General features: G+C 46.6%; 1 protein-coding gene across 1 annotated transcript in view; it reads left to right on the top strand.

The window, feature by feature from the left end:
- Nucleotides 1–25,776, top strand: part of MED12 (mediator complex subunit 12) — a 295,163-nt gene that overhangs the window by 52,852 nt on the left and 216,535 nt on the right. Inside the window, 8 exon segments of the mRNA XM_030208869.1 lie at nt 11,218–11,328; nt 11,759–11,975; nt 11,978–12,012; nt 14,586–14,614; nt 14,616–14,642; nt 14,644–14,728; nt 15,232–15,288; nt 15,290–15,332. Coding sequence (XP_030064729.1) covers nt 11,218–11,328; nt 11,759–11,975; nt 11,978–12,012; nt 14,586–14,614; nt 14,616–14,642; nt 14,644–14,728; nt 15,232–15,288; nt 15,290–15,332 — 604 coding nt within the window.

Genomic DNA, 25,776 nt, shown 5'->3' on the forward strand with positions numbered 1-25,776 from the left:
TTCTTAACCACGAGGTTAAGCTTTTTGCAAAGATCTTGGCGAATAGGTTGAGACGCGTACTCCCAGGTATTATACACGAGGCACAGGTGGGGTTTGTTCAGGGAAGGTCGGTAACTAGGAATCTTAGATGTATCTTAGCTTCCCTAGAACGTCTAGAGAACACGGGTGACCCAGCTATTATGATCAGCTTTGATGCTGAAAAAGCATTTGATCGGGTGGAGTGGCCTTTTTTGTTTTCTGTCCTAGGAAAATATGGATTTCAGGGGTGGTTTACGAGGGCGATAACAGTTTTATATGAGGCACCGCTGGCTAGATTGTGGGTGAATGGGTTGCAATCCGAAGTATTTCAAATACAGCGGGGAACTCGTCAAGGCTGCCCACTTTCACCCTTACTTTTTGCACTATACATGGATCCTCTGATCCGTGATATCTACTCATGTGCGTCAATTAGTGGGGTGAAGTTTGGCGATCAAGAATTTAAAGTGGCGGCCTTTGCTGATGATCTGCTAGTGGTGCTCACTAAGCCTCGGGAATCACTGGCAGACTTATTGGAAATATTCTTAGAATTTGGAACATACTCAGGATTTAAAATTAATCATGACAAATCAGAGGCACTGGCTATAACAGCAGAGACCCGTAGTACATGGGTGGGACAGTTTCCCTTACGTTGGGTGGAGGGCTCTTTTCGATATTTGGGGGTCCTGTTGACTACAAGGACAGGGGATATACAAAGATCCAACATGCAATGGCTGCTAGAGAAAACAAGACAGCAGTTGGACGCCTGGAGGGCGTTGACACTGTCACTGTCAGGACGACTGTGCTTGATACGCATGGTAATTCTTCCTAGATGGCTATATGTCATGCAAACATTGCCAATAAAATTAGTACAGAAAGATATACGATTGTTCTATAGATTGGTGACGAGGTTTTGTTGGGCTTATAAAAAGGCAAAGATACGGTTGCCCTTACTATTGGGGGGATGGAAACAAGGTGGTATAGGACTGCCCAATATTAAATTCTATAACATAGCATGTAACTTGAGACAGGTACGCGATTGGATTTGTCTTTCTGAATATCACACACCATTGGGCATAGAAAGGGAATTGTTTAAACCATTTCATTTGGTCTCGCTGCTGCATGGGGATGGTCCATCATTGGCACAACTGAGAGGTAACTCTGTTCTGTTGGGACCGGTACGAGATGCATGGAGGTTTTTGGGGAAACTTCTGGGAGGGGACCCTCAGGTGTCGGAACTCTTAACGATTAGAGGGAATCCGATGTTTGGACCCGGTCAGGAAAATTCAGTTTTTGCGCGTTGGGAGGCACAGGGCTTTAGCAGTCTGGAGACAGTGGTAAGCCACACAGGAGAGCTTCAACTCTTAAATCATCTGATCCCTCAAGAATTAATTCGATGGGGTGACACCTTTGCACATTGTCAGTTGAAACACTATGTTAATTCTCTTAATAAGGTGTCACTTCAAATCCGGTTGGGAGAAAAAATTTTAAACTTTTTTGCTGAAGTTTCAAATGAGGCTCCCTCCATCTCGAATTTGCAAAAGAAAATTTGGTCCCTAGTACCTGGGAAAGATCTAGCTCAGCTTAAGAGGCGTTGGGAGGTAGATGTAGGCCAAGATTTAACATCATGGGATATAGCAGCACATCTTAAGAATGTAACACACTTAATTACTGGTGCAGGGTATAGGGAGTGTGCGTACAGAGTTATACATAGAGCATACTTTTCGCAAGTGCAGCTCTACCGTGCGGGGGGAATAAGGACGCCCACTTGTTTGAAGTGTAACCTAGCCGACAATTCTCTATATCATGGGTTTTGGGGATGCCCGCATATAAGATGTTTTTGGAAGAGGGTGGTGGCTTTTCTTTCTCTCATGATGCCAAATTGTATACAGGGTACACCTGCTCAAGTAGTGCTTGATTGCCCGGATGCTTTTCGTGGGTTCAGAACAAGTGAAGCTTTGCTATGCCGTAAACTTTGCTTAATTGCAAGAAAATGTATTTTGCAGCAATGGACCTCACAGAACAAACCAGAATATTGGCATTGGCGAAATCAAATACATCAGGTACTCACTTGGGAAGTGCAAGAGGCCAGAGGGTCTTATAAACGTAAGCTGCGATTTCTTGGGATTTGGAATCCTTACTTGGCCAAGTTAACACAACGGGGAAGAAGTCTAATTCTTAATAAACTATGATTAATAGTATATTTCAAGGGGGTACACGGGAGGAGACATACTAGAGGGGGATACAAGAAGGGAGGAGGGAGAGGGAGGGGGGGGAAGGGGAGGGGGAGGGGAGAAAAGTTATAAATACTGGATGGCTACATGAAAGTATTAAGTTTGAAATGTTACTTTATTGAGTTCTGTTGTTTTGTATTGAAACAAGCTATGTTAAAATGGATTGTGCTTTTCTATGTGTCACCAATAAAAACTATTGAAACAAAAAAAAAAAAAAAAAATAGGAAAGAAAAACTAACACACCTTTTAGACAAGAGAAGCATTATACAACAACCTAACATTGACATATATCAAACACACCAAATCAAACAGATAATGAATGCTGTTGTAAGGTTTAGTGCCAAAAAAGATTGAGTTGTCATTATGGACCAAATGCTAATTGAAAAAAGTGTCTTTTTAAAGCAGTATGGAAAAGAGGGTAAGACTACACAACCACAAAATCTAATACACTATTAGACTGCATAATGATTCATACTATTAAAATCAAGAGTTTGAAAGACCACATTTAACAAAAAAACAACTGTGGTGAAATGATGAATTTTCCAGCATATCTACTATAATAAAACGCACCCTCAACGTTCTGAGGACACTGATGTCACTGCAGGCACTCACCCACTGGTTCGTAACTTCATGGTGGTGAAGCCACAACACTCACCATGTCGGCATGCCCCGCCCTTGCATCACATGTGATGACGTCGAGGGTGGAACACGAAAACAAGGCAAATCAACGCATGGGGGTTTCCCTACTCCTCCCCTTCCAACAAATCCCAGCCGCAAACACCGACGTGACCAGCACCCTGGACCCTTTCACCACATTGCCCCGCCCCTTTCAAGGTACCGGCCCGCCCCCGGTACCACACTCTTCCCCTCATCACCTTCCCTCCCCCCTGTCACCTCCCATCCCCTTACGCCACTATCCCTGGTGGTCTAGTGGTACCTGTTTGCTCGGGCAGGAACGAAGGAACCCCCGCTTTCCTGCCCGGAGCGCTGCTGCTAGCTGCCCGGCTGCATCGTGTCTGAGTCTGGCTCTCGGCAAATCAAAATGGCCGCCAAGAGTTGAAGTTGCCTCGCAAGACTTCAACTCACGGCGGCCATTTTGAAACGCCGAGAGCCGGACTCCCACACGATGCAGCAAGGAAGCTAGCAGCACTGCTACAGGCAGGAAAGAGGGGAGACAAGCGTAAGGGGAGGGGAAGGGAGTCTGGTGCCTGCTAGGGCCCGTTTCATCACCGGCAGAAACGGGCCTTTTTTACTAGTGAAATATAAGTGTATTTCTTTAGTTTGGTCAGCAGGTGTTGCATGTTTATGTTTAAAGCTCTTACATAGAAATGACTGTTCCTTTTTTAGTTTAACACAGAAAAGAGGTAACCTGCAGTGATGTGGCCAGCTATTTTTAAAAAAAATGTTGTTCTGGGCTCTGATTGGTCCTGGGTTAGATGGACCATTGGTCTGACCTAGTATAGCTATTCTTATGTTCTTAAAATATGCTTAACTATTATGCAAATAGTTCTGACATTATTTAAATAGTTCTGTCACCTTGTGCTGGTAAACTAAGGAAGTACAAAAAGGCCAAAACAATGTATAAAAAGTGATAGAATGAGATTTAACAGATAAAAAATTCTTGTTGGCTATATTGACTCGGCCTGCATCTGCTGCAGGGCCCGTAGAAATAAAATGGGCTTTGCAGCAGATAACTCGAGCTAAGCTTTAGTAAAAGACCCCCTTAATTTGTAAAGCACTTCTAAAAAGTGTAGCAGGCTCTTTTACTATGCTTAGGATGTGCATAGCTAGCTTAATATCTAACCAAATACGCTCTTATTTACAACTTGTATTCTGGGCTATCTTAGAAATGCAAACTGTATAGTGTGATTTAATCTTTGAGGTTAATCAAATCAGTCAGTGTAGCTGTGGTTAAAAAAGGTTTGGATAAACGGATTTCCTTAGCATCCCTCCGGACCGGACCAGGATTGGACTGATGGGTTGTGCTCGCCTACCAGCAGGTGGAGACTGAGAAAAAACTCTGACTCTAGAGAGCCAATAGGAGCCCTGGCCATGTGACCTTAGCCTCAGTATTTTCTCAGTCTCCCAGCAGGTAGGAAGTGAGCCCATTAGTCTCTCTCCTTTTCTCTTAGATATTACAGATATTTGTGATAATTCTTCTGTGCCTGGAATCTTATTTAGAGGCTTGACAGGGTTTCCTTTCTCTTCTTTCTTTGACAGCCTCGGGGGTGTTAAACTCGGGTGTCTCGAGTCCACCCCCCTTCCTCCCCATCTCCCTGGCTTAGCAGGGAAGGGCCGTCCCTTTCTCTGGAAAGGTGTACCGTCTTTGGGAGAGGCAGCCACTTTTAACAGGTAGCTGCTTTAAAAGAATTAAATCAAATAAAAGTAAATTCAAAGAAGCAGCCTTTCTTTCCCCAGACTTCTAACGAGCAGGCAGCTCCAGTGTTTTATTATGATTGAGGGGTTATAAAAAAAAAAAAAAAAAAAAACAAACAGAAGAAAATAATTCAGTATCTGTGACTTTAAACAGCGATTTTTCTCGTCAGATTTAATTTCCTCCATTTTCTTGCGTTTTGGCGGCGGCAGTTTAAACAAATGAAAAAAAAAAAAAAGAAAGGTGCGAACCGCGTAAGCGCGGCCACCTGTTTTTTCCGATATGGCTTAAAAGTTCAAACAGCTGCTGTCGGTCAGCGTCGCGCAGTTCATGCAGCCGGAACATGTAAATTTTGCTCTCCCTTCAAGGTTTCTTCGGGTCCGGTGCTGCCTCCAGTTTTTTCGGGGCCTTTTTCGCCGGCTGTTGTTTCTTCGCCGTTCCACTGGGCTCCGCTTGTTCGGAGGTGTCGGGCGCGCTGTCGACGATCGCCACAGGGCCAGTGGAGCGAACGGCGGCCATTTTGTTTCTCCCTCCATCTTATCAGTCGGGGATCTCTCTGCTGAAGGTAAGGCTGCAGTTCATAGAGCAGTTCGGCTCCAAGATGTGTACACTTTTGTATGTGCTGAACGGCGTATTCTAAAATGCTCTTCACATCAGCAGGCAATATTTGGTTGAAAGGGGGCTCCTTTCATATATGGATATATAACAAGCTTTTCTTCTTTTAAATTTCTATGTATCACGGGGCTGTTAACACTAGTTTTTTCTGGTGCTCAGTCATATTTCATTGCCTGGTGGAAAATCTACATCTTATCATAATATCATAATTCATTTCAAGCATTTTCCTCAATAGCTGTAGTATTATACAGTGTTTTAAGAACTTTAGAAACTTTCTCTATAGGCATAGAGTAAATTTCTGTCTTTCTCATTCCCTGGTGAATAGGACTACATTGCCTAAGAGTCAATTGATTGGTACTTTGCAATTCTGACCATAATATCTTAGTTCCTTTCAAGCATTTTACTCCATGCGTATGATGTTATATAGTGTTTTAAGAACTTAACAGACACTCTCAATGGCTGTAGTGTTATACAGTGTTTTCTTTTTCCGACTTTAAGAATCCTTCTCTAGAGGCATACAGTATATTGTTCAGTTGCCATGGGGATATATCAGCTCTTTCATATTCTCTGAGGGACAGTCCTGTCTACCAAGCTCCCAGTCACTCAGCTGCCTTAGCAGGCATGCTTTATTCATGTCTTCCCTTCTTTTCCAACTGCCTTGAAGCCTCTCATTTTTCATTTTAGCTTTCTTCTGGTTTTTACAGGACATATGGTCACTTAGAGAATAAAGTCATCCTTTCACTTAAAGATAGTGGACGGTCCTCAAACTATCTTCTCGTGTTTGTCTCTACTCTATCAGTTCAGCATTGGCAGATTATAAACATCCTGGTTTGGTCCAGTATGCCTATACATACCATCTGCTATCTCTTCCTCTTCCTTAGAGACCTGATGTTATATCAAGCTTTCTTGAATTCAGATACAGTCTTGTCTACACTGCCTTCAAGTGGCTGTGGCACAACTTCACTTTTTTCGTTACAGGTAATTTCCAAGTTTGTCCTTTTTCATTTTCATTCTATGCGCCTTCACTCCAGAGTGTTCTTTCAATTGGAAGGGGATTCACTCACTTCCTGTGTATTTATACCATAGGTACATAAGTATGGTTATGCTGGGTAAGGCCTAAAGTCCATCAAGTCCAGCATTCATATCTAATGGGCATAGGTACATAAGTTTTGCCATTCTGTGGAAGCTCAAATGTCCACCTTTCTACAGCCAGAACAGCATTAAAGAAAAGAAAAAAAAAAAAAAAAACCTCTCACGAGAGTATCGAACAGAAATCTCTGCTCCAAAAGCAAGGCTTTGCAGTAATTCTGCAAACTAACGCATACAATATTTGCCATGGCTGTTCACCACTAGGAACACCGGGGACCCTGGGTCTAGGTTCGGTGTTTTAACCTGAAACAAGCTCAACATTCATATCTATTGGGTGTGAGTCTGGTACTACTACTACTACTTAACATTTCTAGAGCACTACTAGGGTTACGCAGCGCTGTACAAATTAACAAAGAAGGACGTTCCCTGCTCAAAGGAGCTTACAATCTACATCTCAGTGAGGGAGGACGCATGACCGTGGTACGTGGATTAGTGGTATGTGGATTAGGGAGATCCAAGAAATTACAGGCCGGTGAATCAGACGTTCATACTGGGACAATTTTTTTCTGTCCGGAGCGTACTACCATAGCTGGTGGACTCCTATATTCAGAACTTACCCAACTATGGAACGCCATAGAGATAGGGTTGGAGTTTGTAGCCCTATTTAACTGGTGTCCTTGGTCACCCTTCCTCTTCTCCTCAGGATCCAGAGAATGGCTAGTTTTTTGCTTATGCATTAACCGGTCATTTTCAGCAGTACTCTCTCTTCCGTTCTTTTATAGATCTAAGAGGATGTTCATTGCGCTCTTAGGGTCATTTTATTCTTACCTAGACGACTGCCTAATTGGAGAAAGTCTTATCAGCAGAGTTCTCAGGTCACGCACCGGGTGTTGCATTTCTTACAGTCTCTAGGTTGGGTGGTGATTGTAGCCAGGCCTCTCATTTGATCTCTCATTTGATCTCTCATCAGATATCTCTGATTTTCTCTTTGTTTAGTCAGGTTGGCGCACAGTCTTTTGTCTCCTCTGCAAACATCCCAGTTTATATTTTTCTTGGTGACCTTGGGCCTTCGGCCATTTCCTCGCTCTATTCTGCAGAATGCAATTTTACTTTCTAATGCCCAAGAAGGAATTTTCCTTCATCCTATTGCGAATCTCAGGGTCATCAATCGCACTATTTAAGTGTCATCTAGTTATCTCAAGAACCTTAGTTCTGTCATTGGGATGCTTCGTGCAGTACACTTTTTGGCAGAAGCTTGTTTGTATATATTTTTTTTTCTGGGGGACCTCAGCAATTCGTTTTACCTTCGGGTGAATTTTGTTTTCCCTACTGACAAACAAGGCGGAGAGAGCTATGTTGGTCCTTGCCATGGCAGTGGGTTATGTCATCCGCCAAGGAGTATACTCTTGAGTTTGTACTCATTTTTTCTTAGTTGTGTCACCCTGCGTTTAGGTGAATGGACTCTCATTTTTTCAGCCTTACTTCCTCACTGCGACACTTCAGGGCTATCTCTTTTTGCCTTCAGGCTCACGAACATTTCTTGCTTCTTCCGTTCAGCAACAGTCTTGACGGAGACAGGGACAGATGCCAACGTCCAGCAGGGGTTTTTCAGCCTTCTTTATGCGTTTCTTCCATCATCTCACTAGGTGTTTACGCAGAACCAAGGCACCCTTCTACATCCGGACCCCCAGTCACTCAAACTTATGGCGTGGTTACTGGGTCTGCAACATCTTTGATATTTTCGCAGGAAGTACTTCAAGTTTTAATTGCTTCCAGACAGAAATCTACATTAAAGTCCTATGAATCAAAGTGGCGACGGTTCACTCTGTGGTACTCCTCTTGCCACTTCATTCCACAAACAGTATCCATTTTGCATGTTTTGGAATATCTTCTGCATCTTGCGAAATTTTGTCTGTCTTACTCATCCATTAGAGTTCATTTGGCAGCTCTATCAGTGATGCATGATACTGTTGACAACCGCACGCTTATGCAGCATCCACTGTCAAAGCGGTTTCTTAAAGGAGTCCTGCACCTGTACCTCCCGCTTCGTCCACCAGCTAGGTGAACTAGGTGAACAGACTCTTAAAGTTCTGTTTTCTAGTAGCCATAACTTTTTCTATAAAGTTTTCCTCTTCAAGCAGTGTTTCCCAGTAGCCATTGCAGCAAGTAGATCTATGTGTGGAATACTTCTACGGTTGGTAACTTCTTTTCGGTCTGCTGTAGTTTAAAGTTTTCACCTTTCCCAATCGGTTTTTTCTTATTGGTTTTGTCCTTCTAGCCAGTAGGCGTAAAAGTTTTTCATTGTTTCTAACCCGCTATATCGCGAAGGATCAAGGAAATGAGAATGTCTATTTCTCTTCTCGCTGATGAGGGCAGTTCCACAGCGTATTACAACATATTCCACAACTTCAGAAGCGGGCTCTATTCTTACTATGGCGATTTTTGGTGCTCTCGGTGCACATTGGTAAGTTGGCAACTTAGTCTAGTTTCATTTTATTTTGCTCATTGGGACACACTACATGTTAGTTGTCGCCAGGTGGCCTATGCAGCATGAACATTTCTCTGCAGTTTTCATAGGGTCCCTCCCTTCAGATTACTGCTTTGGTACTTCCCATCAGTCCAATCCTGGTCCGGTCCGGAGGGATGCTAAGGAAGGAGAAATTAGATCTTACCTGCTAATTTGCTTTCCTTTAGTCCCTCCGGACCGGACCAGGCCCCTCCCATGTTCTCTCTACTCTTTAGCTTCTTTTATTAAGTAGGAAGTGTATTCAGTAGGAAGTGTATTCATTCCTTTACGATTCGTGGAACAATACTATATATATACAGAACTTTACGTGGTCTATACCACTTCTCTGGTGGTTGCTGGTGAGCTCAATTGCTGGAATCTATCTATAAAACCTTAAATACGCCATACCACTTCTCTGGTGAGAGTTGTGGCTGAGCTCATTTGCTGGAATATCTATAAAACCTTAAATATGAGTTACCACTTTTCTGGTGAGAGTTGCTGGTAAGCTCAGTTGATGGAATATATATAAAATCTTAAGTGGGCCATACCACTTCTCTGGTGAGAGTTGCTGGTGAGCTATAAGACAAGTGAGCCATACCACTTCTCTGGTGAGAGTTGCGGGTGAGCTATATTATACGTGAGCCATACCACTTCTCTGGGGAGAGTTGCTGGTGAGCTATAGTACAAGTGAGCCATACCACTTCTCTAGTGAGAGTTGCTGGTGAGCTGTAATACATATTGGGCCATACCACTTCTCTGGTGAGAGTTGCTGGTGAGCTCTGATACTTGGCATTGCCGAGTGCTTTGTGGCTGCTAGGATTCCATACGGCACAGAAGGTCTTTCTTTCTTTTCTGCTTTGTTATTCAAATACTGAGGCTAAGGTCACATGGCCAGGGCTCCTATTGGCTCTCTAGAGTCAGAGTTTTTTCTCAGTCTCCACCTGCTGGTAGGCGAGCACAACCCATCAGTCCAATCCTGGTCCGGTCCGGAGGGACTAAAGGAAAGCAAATTAGCAGGTAAGATCTAATTTCTCCATGAAAGTAAAGCTGGGTAAAGCCACTGCTTATCCCTGGGATCGGGAGCGTGGAATCTTGGGACTCTTTGGAATTCTGCGTGGAATCTTGGGACTCTTTGGAATTCTGCGTGGAATCTTACGACTCTGGGATTCTGCGTGGAACCTTGGGACTCTTTGGGATTCTTCGTGGAACCTTGGGACTCTTTGGGATTCTGCATGGAACCTTGGGACTCTGGGATTCTTTGTGGAATCTTGGAACTCTTTGGGATTCTGCGTGGAATCTTGGGACTCTTTGGGATGCTGCGTGGAATCTTGGGACTCTGGGATTCTGCGTGGAACCTTGGGACTCCTGGATTCTGTGTGGAATCTTGGCACTCTCTGGGATTCTGCGTGGAACCTTGGGACTCCTGGATTCTGTGTGGAATCTTGGCACTCTCTGGGATTCTGCGTGGAATCTTGGCACTCTCTGGGATTCTGCGTGGAATCTTGGCACTCTCTGGGATTCTGCGTGGAATCTTGGCGCACTCTGGGATTCTGCGTGGAACCTTGGGACTCCTGGATTCTGCGTGGAACCCTGGGATTCCTGGATTCTGCGTGGAATCTTGGGACTCTTTGGGGATTTTGCCAGGTACTTGTGACCTGTATTGGCCTCTGTTAGAAACAGGGTATTTAGTAATTATTGGGTGCTGTATACAGATGTGTTGATACACAGATAAGGCCTTTAATCTTAATGAGCTTCTGTCAGACTGACGGAGCCCTTTATATTATGGAACACTGCTGCCATTTGTTACCAAGTCCATGAATATTGTGTAAGAGTAAAAATTGTAATGTGGATGTGGAGAAAATGAACAAGATAGCAAACTATGAAAGTCTGGGCCAAGCTGTGAGGATCTCTAAAGGAGGGGAAGGGGTTGTTGTACAGACTGGCCAGGTGACTTGATGAGCAGACTAGATAGTGTGTAGCATTTCCGTTGCCACGTTCTAAGGTTCTCTGTTTCCTTGCTTGGTTAATAAGTCATATTCCATTGAAAGCAGTTTGTTGGAAATGGGGAATAATGACATTATTGTTTTGCTACCCAGATATTTATTGCTTCCTACAGTTTAGTCTTCTGTATTTGCCTCTTGGAGGTTTTTATGTAACACGGATGCCAGAAATGTATTTCCAGGCTTTTCAGTACAGAGATTGCTGTGTGTTCTCTAATACAGAGTATGTTGCAGGCCTCTTGGGGTGAAAGGGTACCAGAAAGAGAATTCCTGTCTTTGACCCTTGGGGCTTACAGTACAGGGACTATCTCCACGAGCTGCACACACATTCCACCATCTAGAGGTGGCAGTGTCATGACTTATATATTTTTTTCCTGCTTTTAGGATGGTATGTTGGATAGACATGAATTCCTTACCTGGGTTCTGGAGTGCTTTGAAAAAATTCGACCAGGGGAAGATGAGCTACTGAAACTACTTCTGCCCCTCTTGCTGCGGGTAAATTCTTTTGATATTTCTTTGCTGCCTTGCTGGCTTTCTCTCTTGCTGTCCTTCCCCTATTTCCTTCATGTCTTTTACTGATGAGATTCTTAATACACCGCCTTTCTGTGGTTAAACATAAGCAGTTTACATATTACATACAGGCACTTTCTCTGGGGTATTGGAGGGTTAAGTGACTTGGCCAAGGTCACAAGGAGCCACAGTGGGAATCGAACCCTGCTCCCCTGATTCCCAGCCAACTGCACTAACCATTAGGTTACTCCTCCTGCAAGTTCTTTCTTGTTTTTCCTTTCCTGCTCACATGCAAGTGTTGTTCATCTTTGTCCATTCTGCTCTGTTGTTGTGGATGTGCCATCCTGTCTTGTCCTGTGGAACTCATTCTGGTTGACTTCTGGAGATTCATTCTTATCTTTTCTCTCTCATACAGTACTCTGGGGAGTTTGTTCAATCTGCATACCTCTCCAGACGCCTTGCATATTTCTGCACCCGCAGACTGGCAATGCAACTAGATGGTATTTCTGGGCATCCACCCCACATCATCACAACCCAGACAGGAGGCACCCTGCCTTCCACTCCCACCCCTCAACCTCCTGCAGGAAATCCAACCAGCACTCCCTTCAGTGACCTCCTCCTGTGTCCACAGCACGTCCTGTGGTGTTTGGGCTTAGCTGCATGTTACAGGTAATGTTATAACTAACAAGGATGTTTAGCATTGGTAAAATGTGACTTCTCTGATACAAAATTTAGACCTAAATTAAATGTTAATGAAAAGCTGAAAAATGACTATTTCCTTTTTGTCTGTTAGACCAGTCCATACAAACGGTTGTGACCCCTCCTACCAGCAGATGGAGGTAGAGGTATTGAACTATTCCAGTGACATCACCAATATAAGGGCTAATGCAGGCTGGAACTCTCCAGTATTTCTCTGCCTCCACCAGATGTTTTTTAGGTTAGGTCTGGTGGAGCAGTTACCTTGTTTTGTTCTGACTCCCTGGCTGGAAGCGATTGGGATTTGGGCTATGGTCCTTTCCCTAATAGAGCACGGAGATGAAAGTTCTGTCTACTTTCCAGGCTATATCCATGGGCATTAGCCTGGTGAAGCAGCTGGCAGAGGTACTCCCCCCCCCCCCCCCCCCCCCCCCAATTGGCTTTATTCACCTATTGTCAGGGGAATAAAGTTCTTAAAGAAAAGTGTGGCCTTCTGATGATGTCAGTGGGAAGCATGGCTGCTCGAGATTGAGACTCTGGATGGAGTTAATTCCTCGAATAATAGTGCACAACCCAGCACGAGAAAGTACCTTGAGCCACTGGAGATAGCAGTAGCAGGCAGGAAGTGAGTGGATGAATCCCAGGTAGTGAGCTGCGCGACTGATCTTATGGCAGTGAAGAACTCATAAGAGCAGATAATGGCGGTGCCACTGAAGACTTGTGAGAGTGTGTCTGAGGATGAAGGGCATTAACAAACAGGAAACAGCCTCCACGTAGACAGTCCAATCAAAAGGGAGTAGAGGATGGGTAGTAGACACTCCACCCGGCTCTCAGGCTGTGCTTGATGTATGTCTGTTTTCTGAACGGAGTGTTTTGGACAGTCCTACCTATTTACATTTGGTTGAATATCATTGTGAGCCCTGAGGTAGTCATTTCATCACATCGAAACATGGACTGTGTGGGGTCCTACTGTACAAATATTGAATAAAGTATCTCTCAAGAACCAGTTCCTGTGGTGGAGTGTCCATTACCCATCCTCTGCTCCCTTTTGATTGAGGATGAAGGGCAACCACACAGCTCTCTAAGTTGATGGGGAGAGGGTGACAGTGCTGCGCTTACTCAAGGCGACTTGCGCACTTAGGTAGCAAATTTCAGGCAGTGCAGGAGTGAATTAAGGAAGTGGTGAAAGATATACAGGAGTGATATAGTAGAGCTAGCAGGTTGCATGGAGGAGGTGGAGTGGTGAGTTGGGGAACAGGAGTGTATGGTGACACTGCAAACAGCATCTGCTGTTTCCCAGCGGATCCAATGGATCCACTAGGAAACAGTGATCATAATGTGATCAAATTTGAGCTGATATCTGGAGTAAAGTCACTAAGAAAATCTACTGTAGCAGCATTTAATTTTTGAAAAGGCGAGTATGAAAATGAGAATGAGGAAAATGGTTAAAAGACGTTAAAAGGATCAGCTGCAAAGGTTAGGACTTTAAATCCGAGATGGACGTTGTTTAAAAATACCATTGTGGAAGCCCAGACCAGATGTATTCCACGTATTAACAAAGGTGGAAAGAAGAGCAAATGACAACCATCTGGTTAAAAGGTGAGTTGAAAGAGGCTATTGCAGCCAAAAGAATGTCCTTCAAAGACTAGAAAAAGACCAAATGAAGACAAGAAGCATAAGCACTATCAGCTAGAGGCAAAGCATAATAAAGAAGGCTTAATGAGAATATGAAGAACTTGCCGCAGAGATAAAAATTCATAGTACACATTTTTCAGGTATATCAGAAGCAGAAAGCCAGTTTGAGGAAAATTCCACTGAAATTGAGGAAATTGGCTGGGGCAAAGTAAATCAGTAAAAAGGCCACCCTTAGGCATTCACAGTGGACAGACTGGGGATGGTCCAACTTTCTCAATGATAGTGATTAGAGGAAGCCTGAATAACGCTGCTGCCTTGTTCTTATCACCCCATTTTTTCTCAGTCATATATAAGAAGCTGGGATGCCACCAGCAATGTAGTGTGATGCATGAGAGTGCCATACACATGTACGTTCTGCATAGTGTGTTTGTGTAGATGACTGATTCACCAGCGCCCCCGCCCACCCCCAGTAACCTGTTGCTACAGTATTGCCATCTTTTCTGCTGTACGACCATATAAGCTGCTTAAGAGTGATCACGTCGTGTAATGGACAGTGGCTGCTGACATGAAAAGGAGCTATAGAAGAGTAGCTGGAAAGGAAGTTAAGTCCTGTGGGAAGACCAGGCTGCGGGTTAGATGATCCAAAAATGCAAATCTGAGGGTTAGCAAAAGTCTAGTTATAAAGATGCACAATGCAGAGAGGAGGCCAGAAGGTCAGCCAGTCCAGTGGAGAGTTAGTGACTGAGGGAGTAATCTGTTTGTAATGATAGTGCACTGCAAATGGCCCTTTTGGATGAGAATCCTGATCCTCTCATGATCCAGGGCCCCTTTTGTAATGCACTCCTTTTCCTTCTCCAGGTTAGCCCTATTGTAATATGAGGTTTAATATAGTCAATATTCCTTTTCTGCAGAGCATCATACTGTGCTGCCCCAGTGCCTTGGTGGCACTATTCTCTGACTGACAGCAGGAAAGACAGGTTCTCCGCTTGACCATCTACCTGTTGCACCCTCCAGTCTTCCCATGCCAGGAGGCAACTCTGCTTTCACACAGCAGGTGAACAGTTGCATTCTCTGATGCTTCCACTTTAATATCATCCTGTAATTTTGCTGATATGTCTGATGCCTGGTATCTCTCTGGATGCATGTGGGGCTGACCTTGCCGTGACTCATTTGTATGTAGATATTTCTAAAACCAATTACTAATGCTGACTGAGTTAATATGCTTCTGAGGTTATGGTGGGCTAGGTTTGCTTTATGTTTTTGAGTGTATGTGATTTGTTATGAACCCTGGCAATAACAAGACAGACCAGATACACTCAAGGGTAGGCATACTTAATCCTTGAAAGCTACAAACCAGTTATTTTTTTAAGGAGTTTCGCAATGAATAAGCATGAGGTTTTTTTGTTTTTTTTTGCATATTGTGGGATTCCTGAAAACCCAACTGGGCTGAGCACTGTTTGCCCATCCCTGATGTGTGACTGGCATTGCCATGGCTAGTGTTATACCAATGCATGGTGTGCCAGATCTGCTGATAGGTTTTGTTTTCTTTGTTTTTAGGTTCGGGCCAAGTTGCGTGAGATTGAGCAGCAGATAAAAGAGCGAGGTCAGGCTGTGGGAAGTCCGATGGTCCTTTGACAAGTGCCAGGAAACCACAGCAGGTAGAATGTGGTTAATGTCACAGCTTGCGTCCTTGTGGCTCTGATACCCTTCAGTGAAGGGATAGTGTTTATTCTCTGAGGACAGTAGGATGCAACCTCTCATATTGGAGCCTGCATAGGAATCTTCTCTATTTACAATGTGCTCAAGCTTTTGAATCGCTCCACCATGCATATGTGTCACTTCCTGCCTGCTACTGCCACGCAGGACCCCTCATTCTTCATCTTTCATCAAAGCCAGTTGGAAGTGTATCACCAGAGGTTACCTCAAAATAACATTTTTCTATAAATTAAGCCTTTGAAAGTTTTGTGTGTCCTGTTGTAGTTCTGCAGTATGTTTTTTTCCATTAGCATCTTAGGTTATTTGGTCATTTTTCACATCGCTTAGTGTAGGCCTTTCAGATGATCTTGTGTTCTGGGGATACTTAAACAATGAGGCATTTGATTCTACAGTGGCTATTTTCTGAATGAAATGAACCAGAAAAAAAGCCCCAATGACTCTTAGGAAGTGCCTTCAGTGCAACAGGACCATATTTATTACAGATACCCATAACTGGTGCCTGCAATGCTTTGAGCCTGACCTTAATCCCTCTTATTTGTCTTTATAGTCAACAGAAGCAGCAAGGACATACTTTTGCTGCTGAAAAGTCTTGTTATCAAATTGGTCTCTGTAGATCCAGGAGTGAGTCAGAGGCAGGTGATGCATACATCATCGAGAAATATACTGTCACCTGGCACCAAGTATCAGTCGAGGTCTTTGGGACCGATTTTAATCATCTGAATCCTGCCTGAAGAAGAAAATTCATCCTTGACTTCATCATACTGAGGATTGTGATGCCAAACTCACATCAACATTGTTCCTGAGATTGTGGAATTGTGGGCACTGAGTTGCAGTGTCCTTGAAGGGCCCCCAGTGAGAATGTACTGCAAGTTTATTTTCAATTCTGTTAGTCCTCTGGCATGAATACCATCGGTCCAGGAAATTTGCTACTCTTCAGTTTGTCAAATTGCGCCATTACATCTTCCAGGTTATACAGATTTCATTCAGTTTCTCTGACTCATCAGCTTTGACTACCATTCGGCACTGGTGTCTCTCCCAAATCTTCCTTGGTGAAGGCCAAGCAAAGAATTCATTTAATCTCTCTGCTATGGCTTTGTCTTCCCTGATTGCCCTTTTCCCCCTCAGTCATCTAGTGGTTAAACTGATTTTTTGCCGGCTTCTTGCTTTTAATATACCTAAAATATTTTTACTGATAGTCTAGGAATTAAGAAGTTATCTCTTCATGAGTAAATTGACTCTCACCCTCCTCTGAAGCAATTTTGTGACCCATTTATCACTTTCTTTTCTTAATTGCCAGGCCAGAAGCTTCCCCTATTACCACTTCCAAAAATCTTCTTAGTACAGAACAGCAAATATTCTATGTGACCAATATCCACACGGCAAGTTGACTCTTATTATCTTAATTCTAGTAAGCACTAGTGGGAAGGTGTGCCTTTATGTACATTTTGCCATTCGTCAGTTGTTCCACCAGCTTTGTTTTTTTCTCATTGTGCGCCTTCTTGACCCTGACACCCTCCTGTATAAGTATCCCTCTCATATAGACCTTTCCTGTATCCCGGACCATGCCAGTATCCGCTTCCCCATATCATTAAAGGACAAGATCTCCCTCCATTTTTCCAATAGTAATGTCCGAATAGTGGTTGGTCAATATACCTATGTTAGCCCTCATACCCCCTTCTATCTGACCCTTGGGGGAATAAAAAAGCACTGTCCCTATAACTGGATCATGGTCCAAGATGCAAATTGGGTGTATATTCACATTCTTCATTAACATGTAGTTGCCACCAAAAATAGACTAGTCTTGAATAAGAACTATGCCTCCTGAATAGCAAGTGAATGCTTTTCTGAAGGGTGAAAAGTCCTCCATATTCTCAAAGGAGTGCACTAATTGCCCCTCCTAATGACCATGCTGTCTCTAAGTTCCTGCTTCTCGTTTAATTCTATCTAACTCCCACAATGATATTCATGTCCCCCACCATTATCAAATCACTTCCCCTCCCCCCCCAATCCACATAGTTTTGAACAGTGAGGAGAAGAATGTCCCATAGGGCCTGTTGGCGCATACACATTGAACAGAGTAAATTCCCAACTTATTAATCCACCCTGAAACCCAAACATAATGACCCTGGGTGTCCCTCCCCGAACTATATTCAATAAAAGGCACATTTTTGACAATCGATATAGCTACACCCTGAGACCTCGACCCCCCCCCCCCCCCCCCCCAAGGAAAGATGCAGATTGGTCCAATAACCCCCTTTGAGCTTCTGCATCTCGGTATTGTCCAACTTGAGTTATTGTAACATGCTATGTCCACTTGAAGATCCTTCATGTGCTTAAGAATTCTCTTCCTTTTAATGGGGTGATTGACCCCCTCCCACATTCCAGGTTGCTAACTTTACCCCTTCCCTAGCCATCCCATAACAGAAAGTACACAAGCCCACCACCCATGTTAAAACATATAAATTGTCCGTCACTTGGATGAAGTATCGGGTCTCAACTTCCAATGTTCGTAAACACTCCAAATGCCATAAAATTTAGCCAATTCGTCTATGTCTTAACGCTGTAAGCTTAGAGAGTTGGAAAATTCCATCTAGCTTTTGCAAAATACGAGACGGGAGGCAGAAAGGCCTGCTTCCAGGCCTGTGCATAACCAATTTACTGGCAGTGAACAACAAAGTAGCAAATTTATGCTGAGATATAGTAATGAGTGGGTTGTGATGTAGCAGACAGCATCCACCCGTCATGGATACCTCTTTCCCAGTGTGTATCAAGACACACTGATTCTTTATACTGGACAGTCCACCACATATGGAAAAAGGTTCCCCTTTCTCCACAGCCTCTCCAACACATATCCTTGTTGCTGGGAGATCCTCTTCAGTTCACTGGTGAGTATACCAGCGATAGAAAACCAACCCTACATAAAATTACCTGGACACCAGCGACACAACCTGTGACGCAGCTTAACCAAAGACCGTAATGGACATTCCATATCATCAAGCTGATCAATCCATAGACTGGTGGGTTGTGTCCATCTACCAGCAGGTGGAGATAGAGAGCAATCCTTTTGCCTCCCTATATGTGGTCATGTGCTGCCGGAAACTCCTCAGTATGTTCTCTATCTCAGCAGGTGGTGGTCACACACAGCAGCAGCTCTGGCTAGGCCTCCAAGCCTAATTCTTAGGTTTTGTTGAGTGCCTGGGGTTGAGGGCTCTTTTGAGCAAGTGCAAACCTGGTGGTGCCAGGTCCCTCCTTTTCTCCCCCCTCCCGCTGGCTCCGTTAAAAAAAAAAAAAAAAAATTTTGAACGTCCTTAAAGGCGTTTATTTCGACGTTTATTTAAACGTTCATTGCAGCTACTCACTGGGACACCAGTTCGTTACAGCTCGGAGCGGACAGCAGGTAATTTTTACCTTTTTATAGCGGGCAGGGGGTTCCCCGATTCTTCTCCTCGTGGCATATGGCGTCGGAGGGCGAGGGCACAAAGGGTCGCTCCCCGGATCGCTTGAGCGCTTCTAGAGGGGATGCGGGGGTCTTACAGCCTGATTCGCCCTTGTTGGGTGACAGTTTCGTGACCGATGAATGTCCCGGTCCTTCCTCCGGCGTGGCGGTTTTTCCCGCCATAAACGCCCATCCCCCGCTCCTCGCCTCCGCCATCTTGGCCGGCCACGCGGCTCGGACGGCTTCTTCGTGGGCCGCCCTTGAGGTTGGAGACAATTAATGCCATGAACGCCCTTAATTTGGGCGACGGCACAAAAGCGGCTAAAGTTAAGCGCCGTTCTTTCCCGCGCGGCTCCTTCGCGGAGTGTCGCGCCGGACGCCATTTGGATGCGCAGCATGTCTCTCCCCCGCTCTTGCGAGCGCCGGTTTGAGGGTGCGTCTAGGGCTGTTGCCCAGGCTGCGGAAGTGCACAGTCTGGGGGGTTTCTCCCCCCGAGTTTGTTTGCTGCTGCATCAGGCTTTCCTCATGCAAAACGCTGCCCCTGCTCCCTCGTCTGGTAAAGAGGTTGAGGTTCCCAGAGGTAAACGCCCTCGGGTTGATTCCCAGGCCTTGGAGGACTTTGTCTCCTCTGATGTAGATGAGGGCAGCGTGTCTGAGGTCTCCCAACGGTCCTTGCGGATTCCTTGGAGGAGACGGATCCCCGCTCGGATGGAGCGGATGACCCCTCTGCAGCGCGGCTTTTTAGCCCAGAGGATTTGCCCAACCTGTTGTTACAGGCCATGGACACTTTGAAGATTTCCTCTCCGGAGGACGTCTCTCCCTCAGCCCCTGTTGGCTCTGCCATTATGCTGGGGACGAAGCGCCCGCCTAGAACCTTCCACGTGCATGATGCCATGCACACCTTAATTTCGGCTCAATGGGATGTCCCGGAAGCGAGCCTAAAGTGGCTAGGGCTATGTCCCGCCTCTATCCTTTGGCTGTGAGTGAACGTGAGGCCTATCTGTGGCCTACCGTGGATTCTTTAATCACTGCGGTGACTAAGAAAACGGCGTTGCCGGTGGAAGGTGGCACGGCCCTAAAGGACGCCCAAGACAGAAGATTGGAGGCGGCCTTAAGGTCGTCCTTTGAGGCGGCTGCTTTAAGTTTGCAGGCCTCAGTTTGCGGCTCCTATGTGGCCAGGGCGTGCCTGACTATGGTGCAGCGGGCTTCCCCCTCGGATCATTCCTTGAGGACTGATTGGCCGGCCCTGGAATCGGGCTTAGCCTATTTGGGCAGACTTGCTGTATGATGTCTTGAGGGCCTCAGCTAAAGGCATGGCTCAGACAATCTCTGCGCGGCGGTGGCTTTGGCTGAAACATTGGTCTGCTGACCACGCCTCTAAATCCCGCCTGGCTAGATTGCCTTTTAAGGCAAGCTGCTCTTTGGGGTCGAGCTGGACAAAATCGTGACCGATCTCGGCACGTCTAAGGGCAAGAAATTACCAGAGGTCAGGGCTCGGGCTAGTACTCGTCCCGGTACCTCCAGAGGACGGTTGCAGGGAAGCCTGTCGGTATCGCCGGGCAAGTCGGGTTCCTCTGCCCCCTCTTCCTTCAAGAGGAATTTCTCCCCCAAGCAGCATTCCTTTCGCAGAGACCGCCGTCCCGGAGGTGCTCACTCCGGTCCTCCCCCAGGGTCTCGTACCCAATGACGGGGCCTTGGTCCACCCCCCAGTGCAGATTGGAGGACGGCTGTCCTCGTTTCTGGGCGAGTGGACCACAATAACTTCAGACGCGTGGGTGCTGGAAGTCATCAGAGACGGCTACAAGCTAGAGTTCTGCCGACCCTTAAAAGACGGGTTTGTACTCTCCCCCTGCAAGTCTCCGGTCAAAGCTGTGGCAGTGCAGCAGACCTTGGACAATCTGATCCGCCTGGGCGCGGTCGTTCCTGTGCCAGAAAGTCAGCTTGGCAAGGGACGTTACTCCATTTACTTTGTGGTACCAAAGAAAGGAGGTTCTGTCCGGCCTGTCCTCGACCTCAAAGGGGTCAATCGGGCCTTGAAAGTGCGGCACTTTTGCATGGAGACTCTCCGCTCTGTTATAGCGGCAGTGAAGGCAGGAGAGTTCTTGGCTTCCCTGGACATCAAGGAAGCGTACCTGCATATTCCCATCTGGCCTCCTCATCAACGCTTTCTGCGTTTTGCAGTCCTGGGACGACACTTCCAGTTCAGAGCCCTCCCATTCGGGTTGGCTACTGCTCCGCGGACCTTTTCCAAAGTAATGGTGGTCATCGCGGCCTTCCTACGAAAGGAAGGGGTACAAGTCCATCCTTATCTGGACGACTGGTTGATCCGAGCCCCCTCTATGCAGAGTGCGGCAAAGCTGTGGACCGGGGTAGTTGCTCTTTTGAGCTCCCTGGGATGGATCATCAACTGGGAGAAGAGCCAGCTGCGCCCGACTCAGTCCCTGGAGTACCTGGGAGTTCGATTCGACACCCAAGTGGGCAGAGTGTTCCTGCCAGACAATCGGATTGTCAAACTTCAGGCTCAGGTGGACCAGTTCCTGGGAGCCTCTCCTCTTCGGGCTTGGGACTATGTGCAGCTGTTGGGCTCTATGACGGCCACGATGGAAGTAGTGCCCTGGGCCAGGGCTCATATGAGACCACTTCAACACTCTTTGCTGCAGCGCTGGACTCCGATGTCGGAGGATTATGCTGTGCGACTTCCCTTGGACCCAGCAGTGCGCAAGGCGCTGAGCTGGTGGATGCAGACAGACAAGTTGTCTGCGGGGAATGCCTCTGGTGACCCCAGAGTGGATTGTCGTCACGACGGACGCCTCCTTGTCGGGCTGGGGAGCCCACTGCTTGGGAAGGACAGCGCAGGGGCTCTGGTCTCCTGCAGAGGCAAAGTGGTCTATCAACCTCCTGGAACTCAGAGCCATTCGGTTGGCGCTTTTGGAGTTCATACCCGGTACTGGTGTTGAAGCCTGTACGGGTACTGTCGGACAATGCCACGGCTGTGGCCTATGTCAACCGCCAGGGAGGTACCAAGAGCGCCCCTCTAGCCAAGGAGGCTATGAATCTTTGCCAGTGGGCGGAAGCGAACCTGGAGCAGCTTTCAGCGGCCCACATTGCCGGAGTAATGAATGTCAAGGCGGACTTTCTCAGTCGCCATACCTTGGAGCCCGGAGAGTGGCAGCTATCGGCTCAGGCGTTCTTGGACATCACGAAGCGCTGGGGCCAGCCGAGCCTAGATCTGATGGCGTCATCGGCCAATTGCCAAGTGCCGCGCTTCTTCAGCAGAGGACGGGACCCTCGATCCCTGGGAGTAGATGCTCTTCTCCAACAGTGGCCGACACAAGAGCTCCTCTATGTGTTCCCGCCCTGGCCCATGTTGGGCAGGGTGCTAGACCGGGTGGCAAAGCATCCCGGCAGGTAATCCTGGTGGGTCCGGATTGGCCCAGACGTCCCTGGTATGCGGACTTGATCAGGCTCTCAGTCGACGATCCTCTGCGGCTGCCAGTGGAGCAGGGCCTGTTACATCAGGGTCCTGTGGTGATGGAGGATCCCTCCCCCTTTGGTCTTACGGCCTGGCTATTGAGCGGCAGCGTCTGAGGAAGAAGGGCTTCTCAGACAAGGTCATCGCCACTATGCTGAGAGCGAGGAAGCGCTCTACTTCTACTGCTTACGCCAGGGTTTGGCGTATCTTTGCAGCGTGGTGTGAAGCAGGCTCACTTTCTCCCTTCACTGCTCCAATTGCTTCAGTGTTGGCGTTCCTGCAAGAAGGTCTGGAGAAAGGCCTGTCGCTCAGTTCCCTTAAAGTCCAGGTAGCGGCTCTGGCTTGCTTCAGGGGCCGCCTGAAGGGTGCTTCCCTGGCTTCACAGCCAGATGTGGTGCGCTTTCTCAAGGGAGTTAATCACCTGCGCCCTCCTCTGCACTCAGTGGTGCCTGCGTGGAATCTCAACCTGGTGCTAAGAGCATTGCAGAAGCCGCCTTTTGAACCCTTGTCGAGGGCATCTCTGAAAGACCTGACGTTGAAAGCAGTCTTTTTGGTGGTTATCACTTCAGCCAGAAGAGTTTCCGAGCTCCAGGCACTCTCATGTCGAGAGCCTTTTCTGCAGTTCACTGAGGCAGGAGTGACTATTCGCACAGTGCCTTCCTTCCTGCCCAAGATTGTTTCTCGCTTCCATGTGAATCAGCAGCTCTGTCTCCCTTCCTTTCGTAGGGAGGACTATCCAGAGGAGTACTCTGCTCTTAAATATCTGGATGTGAGACGAATCATCATCAGATACTTGGAAGTGACCAATGATTTCCGGAAATCGGATCATCTGTTTGTCCTGTTTGCAGGTCCTCGTAAGGGTCTGCAGGCTGCTAAGCCTACAGTGGCAAGATGGGTCAAGGAAGCCATTGCAGCGGCTTATGTGGCCGCGGGGAAGGTGCCGCCTATCCAGCTGAAGGCTCACTCCACGAGAGCTCAGGCGGCCTCGGTGGCAGAGGCCGGATCCGTCTCCTTGGAAGAGATATGCAAGGCGGCAACTTGGGCTTCGGCTCATACATTCTCCAAGCATTACCGTTTGACGGTGGCTGCACGGGCGGAGGCCCGGTTTGGAGCTTCAGTGTTGAGGTCAGGGATTTCAATGTCCCGCCCTGGGTGAGTACTGCTTCGGTACATCCCACCAGTCTATGGATTGATCAGCTTGATGATATGGAAGGTAAAATTATGTATAATCATACCTGATAATTTTCTTTCCATTAATCATAGCTGATCAATCCATAGCCCCTCCCAGATATCTGTACTGTTTTTATTCTGGTTGCATTTCAGGTTCAAGTTTAGTCTTCAGTTACTTCAGAAAGACTTCGTGTTCAAGTTTTTTCACTTGGATTCTTCAAGAGTTGAGACGAGTTTGTGTTACAGTGAGCTGCTGCATTCCTCTCCCCCCCGTTTACGGGGCTGGATTGAGACATAAATTCTGCCGGCACTCCCTCCCCGCTTCGTGCGGCTGTAGGGCAGCTTTGTACCCCTCCCGCTTCGGCGGTGTTCGGGTCAGTCAGCTCCTCCCGCGGTTGCGGTTGCAGGATAAGCCAGATCCCCCCGCATCGGCGGGTGTGGTGTCCCTCCCCCGCTCCGCGGGGATGAGCTGGACGGATTCCCCTCCCCCGTTTCGGCGGTGGTGAGCTGGGCAGAGTGTCCCTTTGTGGGTGTAATTCTCTAAGTGCTGAGTCCTGCGGATGGAGCTTTGATATCGACATACTGAGGAGTTTCCGGCAGCACATGACCACATATAGGGAGGCAAAAGTTTGCTCTCTATCTCCACCTGCTGGTAGATGGACACAACCCACCAGTCTATGGATTGATCAGCTATGATTAATGGAAAGAAAATTATCAGGTATGATTATACATAATTTTACCTTACCTAACTCTTCCTCCCCCTCTCCCTCTTTAAGTTCCCCCCAATTCTACCAACCATACATGTATCTTACCCACCATAATATCACCTTGTATTCATTCATAAATTGTATTTGTTCAGACCGGAACGGGCTAACGCCGTTAACGGTTAACATGTAAGCCACATTCAGCCTGCAAAAAGGTGGGAAAATGTGGGATACATATGTAACAAATAAAAATAAATAAAATTCTCAATCAGGTTACTAGCAACAGATACTTTAAACAAATACTTGAATGAACTTTCCCATTGTTCCCCTGCGAATGATGTATCCAGCTCTAGTTCCCATTTGTTAATATACCAGTGCAGTGGGGATTTAGCCAACAATAGGGCTACATATATCTGAGAAATACTTCCCTTAGCTCCCCCCGCCCGAAGAGCTTGCTCTATTAAGGTTTCTTGCAAGCCCAGGTCTCCTCTTGCTTTGCGATGGATAAGGTCCCTAACCTGTCTGTATTGAAATTCATCCCTTTGGGAGGCTTGCCAGGTGCCCTTGGCCTGGATTGGCCGCTATCGTGGACAGGATGCTGGGCTCGATGGACCCTTGGTCTTTTCCCAGTATGGCATTACTTATGTACTTATGTACTTACAAGCCCACCACCCATACCTTTCGTCAGAGCTCCGATCCTGCCTATGCCAGCCTCTTCTCCTAAGATACCCCTCTCTCTCCTGCCCTACCAGCTTCTGGAGAAGGGCATCCCCCACCCCACTCCCATCAACAGCAGACTTCCCCTGCCTCCTCTTTATGGCATACCTCTCATATAATCCCACTCATCCATCTTTGCCATCGCACTCACACCTCCAGTGGCCCATATATCTAGCTCATTCATCCTCCCCACGCTCAGTTACCAGTCTGGATCTTCCAGTCCAGTCCTCCTACACCAGTAACTTGTCAATTTGCATATGCTAAATGGATATTCTGACAGTCACTGGTTAGCCTACAGGCATGAGAGCATGCGCTCCCTCCTGTGGTGGTTCTTCATCGGCTGCCTGTGAACATGCGGGTTCTGACTTCTCATAAGTACATAAGTAATGCCATACTGGGAAAAGACCAAAGGCCCATCAAGCCCAGCATCCTGTCCCTGACAGCGGCCAATCCAGGTCAAGGGCACCTGGCAACTTCCCAAGCGTACAAACATTCTATACATGTTATTCCCAAAATTGTGGATTTTTCCAAGTCCATTTAGTAGCGGTCTATGGACTTGTCCTTTAGGAAACCGTCCAACCCCTTTTCAAACTCTACCAAGCTAACCACCTTCACCACATTCTCCGGCAACGAATTCCAGAGTTTAATTACATGTTGGGTGAAGAAAAATTTTCTCCTATTTGTTTCATCGCATGCCCTCTAGCCCTAGTATTTTTGGAAAGTGTGAACAGACGCTTCACATCCACCTGTTCCACTCCACTCATTATTTTATATACCTCTATCATGTCTCCCCTCAGCCGTCTCTTCTCCAAGCTGAAAAGCCCTAGCCTCCTAGTCTTTCTTCATAGGGAAGTCGTCCCATACCCGCTATCATTTTCGTTGCCCTT

This window comes from Microcaecilia unicolor, chromosome 7 (genome assembly GCF_901765095.1).
Source record: "Microcaecilia unicolor chromosome 7, aMicUni1.1, whole genome shotgun sequence".
NCBI classification, from domain to species: Eukaryota; Metazoa; Chordata; class Amphibia; order Gymnophiona; family Siphonopidae; genus Microcaecilia; species Microcaecilia unicolor.